The following is a 6,000-nucleotide window of genomic DNA, read 5'->3' as shown; positions in this document are numbered from 1 at the left end:
GGCGCGCGCAGAGCCTCGGGGACTCGGGGTCGCCCTCCAGAGCCGGGCGCGGGGGGCAGCGGAGGGAACTTTGGAGAACGCGTCCGCACCGAAGTCAACTCGCGGCCCCGCGCCCGGCCTCAGCCCGCAGCACGCCGGGCCCGCGCCGGCGCTTCCCGGGGAGCGCGCGCCCTTCCTCCGCGGGGACCGGCCGCGCCGCACCTGGACCCACGCCGCGCCGCAGGCGTTTCCCGCCCGCGCGACCCCCGCCCGCCGGCCCCGCGCCCGGCGTGCGCGCGCACCCGAGCACCGAGCACGCGCGTGGGGAGCGCGCGCCGCCCGGGCCGCCCTCGGGGAACGCGCGCGCGTGCCCGGCCCTCGGCCTCGGCGGCGGCGGCGGCGCCCACGTCAGGCTGGGCGGAGGGAGCGCCGCGGAGGGAGCGAGTGCCAGGCGGCCGGGCGGGCGGCGAGGGCGCGTTCCGCGGGGACCCGGTGAGCTCCGGAGGCGCCCGGCGGCAGGACCCGCGCCGGCAGGAGGGCGCGGCCCACCCGGCTCCGGCCCCGCGCCCCCCGCATCCCCCGCGACCCCCGCGCCCCCGCGTCCAGCTTCAGCACCGCGCGCCGAGGACAGCTCCCCGCGCCGCCGCGCCGCCAGGGGCCGCCGGGAACTCGCGCTCGCGGGCCGGGAGCACGCGAGACCCCCGCCGAGCGCGCCTTCCCCGCGGCTGTGGCGGGCGGGTCCGCGCGGGAGCGTCCGGCGGCCTCCGGAGCCTGCGGCCCCCGAGCAGCATGTACCAGGGACACATGCAGGTGAGACCCTCCGCGCGGCTCAACAAGTGGGGCGCCCGCGGGGTCCCGGCGGGAGGGTCGGGGGGACCCGGGGCCGCCGCCGCCAAGTTTGTTTTCTGTGCGTTCCCGAGACCGTTTCCTGAAACGGGACCCGGGACCCGCGCGAGGGGAGACCCCAGGGTGACCCCGGGACGCTGAAGGGCGAGCGGCGGCGGCGGCATTTCGTGTTTTAGAGTCAGAGACCGTTTTGCGCGGTGCGCCCGCCGCAAGTGGCGGGACGCGGACCTCTGCCCGCCGGTCGCGGGACGGCCTGGAGGACGCGCGTCGGACACGTCCGAAGCTCCGGCGTGGCTGTCCCCGGTCCCCGCAGACCGCTACCCCAGCCTCGACCCCGGCTCTCGAAAAAGCAGGGAGATGCTCTGGGGGAAAAATGAAACGCTCGCTCGGCTTCCTCCGGCGTGAGCGGAGCCCGCGGCCCCGGAGCTGTGCAGGGTCGGGATCGGTGTCCGGGCTTCCCCTCCCTCCGAAGGCGGTCGCACGCAGTCCTGATGTGCGATGCCGGGACCCTGCTGTGCAACATTTGTGAATACTGAGGATTTTCTGTGTCTTTTAGAGCCATTGGAAATAGGTAAATTTGCTGTACATTTATAAGTTAGTACTAGCCAGTATTTAATCTCCGTACTTTAGGGAAATTCTTTTGGACTTCATTTTTATATAAAAACTATTTTATCATCGTCTCAGATTTTATGAGAATTCTCAATACGCAGTACCAGTGTTCCAAAAGATTTCCCATATTACTAACATCATCCTGCTTTGAAACTTATTAATGTAATTATATCACATTTTGATAGACAAAAATTACTGAACAAAGTATATTTTTCAACATTATGTAGAATCAATGTGATCTGCGTGTTTCTTGTAAAAGCTACACCAATGGAAAAGTTTAGTAACAAAAAATTCAAATAATGACTGCTGAAAAAAATCAACAAAGAATTATTACTATACTTTTATTCTTCATCTTCACCCAAGAATGATAATTTAAATTTTATATGTTATCTGTTTTTTAAACAGTTTCTTCACAAGGGTAAAACAGGAAGATTTTAATAGAGTCAACCGTTAAAAAACTGTTTATTTACACAAAATTGGCAATTGACCACTAAGGGGAAATTTACAAAAACTTTGCATGGTATTGTTTTGTTGTTTAAAAAATATGTTACTGTGAATGAAGAATCAAAGCAACAATATGGTAAATTCATGCACTCAGAAACAATTTTAGCTCAGTTTTCTCAATATTTCAAAGGAGAATGTTATTGAAACTTGAGTTGCCTAGAACAATGTCTGAGGGTTTCATTTCACTTAGAATGAATAGACAAAATACAAGTCTTTGCATATTCTCCCGACTTAATGTCTTTTGCTTGTGCACTGCTGCAACATTAAATACGATGACTTGCAGTAAAACTCACAGATCTTTGCTGCCAAGCTTAACTTAAAACATTACTAAATAAAGATTGTAATCAATGTGTCCGCCAAAATGTCAGAGCATAATACTTTTTTCCTACTTACTATTAACCATTTATGTTAAACATAAAACTTCTGAGGCCTTAGTAGTTAATTCAATAGCATGATTATCTGAATGGGCATCTGCTCCCCCCAGCAACGACAAAAAATGCCTATTACAGATTGATTTATAATGTACTTGTTGGCTTACATTTCTCAAATCTCTTCCCCAAAGAATACTATTTAGCCTATAGGCAAAATTTCTATTGTGTTGGTATACTTAAAGAACGTTTCCTTTATCAGAGATAGGATCATCTTCCTGTATGTACCTGACTCTATCACAGATAAGAAGAAACATATTCCCAACACTCCAAAACATTTATAATTAAAATCTGAATCTATATTTGGTAAAGTGGACCAGGAATAAGCAGGCATACTAACATTTCTGCCAGCTTTAGAGTTTATTTGAAACTTAATGTTACTTCACTGATATCTTAAAGCAAGAGTGAGAACAGAAATATTTGCATTCTAATTGGTTTCTGTATCCAAGCGATTTTAAAATAAAGTGCTTTGTAAATTAGCAGTTTGAAGTAGGGGCAGGTGTTCTCAGGAAGACTTAAAAATAGTCTAATTTAAAACTCCTGTGGTGCCTTTGTTTCTGCAACTTAATGAATTTGCAAATAAAGTCTATTAATTCTCATACATATGGCTAATTCATCTGCTTATGGTAGAATTTGAATTCATTTTAGAAACCACAAACTTTTAAAAACACACATTTGGTTTGTTCTGCTAACTCATTAGAAGATAAAATTTGGCATCTGTTACAGATAGAGCATAGAGTAACAGATATTTCTTGGTTTCATACTAAAAGCCACAGGTATATTCTTATGAGCAGGGTCCTGGAGCTGTATTTTTTTTCCAGTTGCCTTACCAATTATTTCCAGTGGGAATTAGTCACCGCAGTAACTGAAGCAAAGATTGCTTTTGTAGTGACTGTTTTAGGTTTGTTTTTTTTTTTGACCAAGGATACTGATGATGATTCAATATATTTTAGCATCGGTTCTGACAAGACTCTCTATTGATCATAGATGGCCTGTGGTCTTAATTCCACCAGTACCTCTGTATGTTCAGGGCTGAGGTGATTATTTTCATATGTGCATATGAGTTAACATTTCCAGTTAGAGCAAATTATTATATGTCTCTGAATATTTTCTTAACCAAGCTGTTTTTTTCTGGGGTGGTATAAATAGAAATATAATTTCAATTTTCTACTAAAATTTTTTGAATTGTTATTGAAGAATCCAGAGTAATTGGTTTTATTCTTAAAAAAGAAAGTTATTTCAGAAGGCAATCAGACAAAAAATTTCTTTGTAATTGTAACCAGTCTTTATTATAGGCATTCAAGGCAGACTTTTTGACTTATTCAAGCTGTCTGGGGAATCCTTGCACACCCTCTAGCTTCACAAGACATAAACTAAAGAAAATTTAAATAACAAAAATTATAAGATTATTAACAGCTTGAAAAGTAGCCATTTCCCACCGCCCCCAAGGGAGTTTTGCATTTGTTTTTACATATGACTTTACTTAAGATTTTTCATAAAATCTTTACAAAGGTGAATAGCTTAGGTAATATAAGTGATGTTAGCACATTAGATCTCGCCCCTGGGGATTTATTTAGGCTCACTAGAAACAACATGCATGAGAAACCAAGCGAAGGTAAGACTGTAGAATGTTGTTTTCAGTACCATAAGCAGTAGGTTATCATAAGTGAGGCCCTCAGCAAAACTGTAAGGCAGATGATACTTATCATGGGTACTTCTACCTCTCTAACAGATCCACATTTTCCCCTCCTGATGCCACCTTTTTTTTTCTTGAGACGAGGTCTTGTTCTGTCGCCCAGGCTGGAGTGGAGTGGCCCGATCTCGGCTCACTGCTTTCTCTGCCTCCCTGGTTCAAGCAATTCTCTCACCTCAGGCTCCTGAGGAGCTGGAACTACAGGTGCATGCCACCATGCCCAGCTAATCTTTGTATTTTGTGTAGAGACGGGTTGTCGCCGTGTTGCCCAGGCTGATCTCAAACTCCTGAGCTGAAGCGATCCACACAGCTTGGCCTCTCACAGCGCCAGGATTACAGGCATGTACCACAGCACCGGGCCCACCCTTTCCTAACCTGTGTTACTTCTTTATTAACCCTTTGCTAAGGCATTAGCTGCTAGCAAAGATATAACTAATGACAATACAGCACACACACATTTTCAGAGGTGAATCTTTGAGTTGAGTTTGGAGTAGGAGCGAGGGTGACATTTTCAGAATGAGCAAAGCTGGGGCTTGTGTTGTTTTGGGTCACCTTCTTCTCCCCCTCTTTTACCTCCATTCAAGTGGCAACTGGTCTTCCTCAAAAGTCATCTTATAAGTAACGGTGAGCATGAGTATAATAAAATATTAACCAGAACTCTATTGAAGCAAATTCATATACATTTAAGCTGTTGCTCAAAATTATGACACAATCTTCAGCAAGATTCTGAAGTGTCTTCGTGTATATGCACATGCAAATCCTACATGGTATGGGAGTAGGGTTGAGCTTTTAACATGTGAAAGTTATAATAATTATGGTATGAATTAGAAGAATACTTGATTAACTTGAAAATATCATTCCCCAGCCATACTGGCTAACAGTTTATATACTTACTGTAAGAAACACAATACAGTCTTTATAAATTTTATCTACAGTTTATAAATATTCCTCCTAAAAATGTGTGTTTGAAAGTAAAGATTTCAGCCAATGAATGATTTTATTATAAAACATTTTTTAAAGTAAAGAAAAAGAAAAGGTTAAAACACAACTTGTTAATTCTACAATTTTGAATCTCTAGTATGACCACTGCCAACGCTGGAAGCATTAAGATGTGATACACCAGGTAGTCAAAACATCTGGCAGGCGACTTTTTTACACTTTTCATTGAGATCATATGTTTCCAACATAAGCGAAAACTGTTAAAAGGTTTTATATATAAAAACTACCTTCTTGATTCATTTGTAGGATACCCAGTATGCAATTCTTACACTAAATGTAAAGGTGAACCCCAGCCTAGTGTGTCCTTATTTTTAGTTTCATTTGTTTGTTTGTTTGTTTTTTGAGACAGAGTCTCCCTCTTGTCACCCAGGCTGGAGTGCAGTGGCACAATCTTGGCTCACCACAACCTCTGCCTCCCAGGTTCAAGCGATTCTCCTGCCTCAGCCTCCCTAGTAGCTAGGATTACAGGCACCTGCCACCAAGCCTAGCTAATTTTTTGTATTTTTAGTAGAGACTGCGTTTCATTATGTTAGCCAGCCTGATCTCAAACTCCTGCCCTCAGGTCATCCACCCACCTTGGCCTCCCAAAGTGCTGGCACTACAGGCTTGAGCCACCACACCTGGCCTAGTATGTCCTTATTAAGAGATCTAAGTCCAGTCTGAATGTTTGGGGCATCTAAAAGTATAACTTCAAACATGCTGATAGAGAAAACTAGTTACCAAGTTCCTGAAACATTTTTCACCTTTTTATAGTTCAGAGCTTAGGAAACACAGAATCATCTTGAGCTATTATAGCATGTAACTCATGGATCCGAGACCAGAGTGCTGTGAACTGGGGGTTATGTTTCTTTCAGTGATCTCTCTCTTAACCCCCACCTCATCCCCTTCTACCTCACCTCACCTATACCGTCCGCTTTAGTAGGGATACAAAATGAGAGACTT

General features: G+C 45.5%; 1 protein-coding gene across 5 annotated transcripts in view; it reads left to right on the top strand.

Moving 5' to 3' along the window:
- The first annotated feature begins 411 nt into the window (after positions 1–411).
- Positions 412–6,000, top strand: part of PEX5L (peroxisomal biogenesis factor 5 like) — a 231,435-nt gene continuing 225,846 nt past the window's right edge. For 3 of the 5 annotated variants that reach the window (XM_039478912.2, XM_074404586.1, XM_039478910.2), the window contains exon 1: positions 434–789. In XM_039478912.2, the coding sequence (XP_039334846.1) occupies positions 769–789 (21 nt within the window). In that variant the 5' untranslated portion in view covers positions 434–768. Of the gene's footprint in view, positions 790–6,000 lie in introns of all 5 variants that reach the window. The other 2 variants (XM_039478913.2, XM_074404587.1) reach the window with 1 other exon arrangement.

The sequence above is a fragment of the Saimiri boliviensis genome, chromosome 8, assembly GCF_048565385.1.
Source record: "Saimiri boliviensis isolate mSaiBol1 chromosome 8, mSaiBol1.pri, whole genome shotgun sequence".
NCBI lineage: Eukaryota > Metazoa > Chordata > Mammalia > Primates > Cebidae > Saimiri > Saimiri boliviensis.
This window is presented reverse-complemented; position numbering and strand designations above follow the sequence as displayed.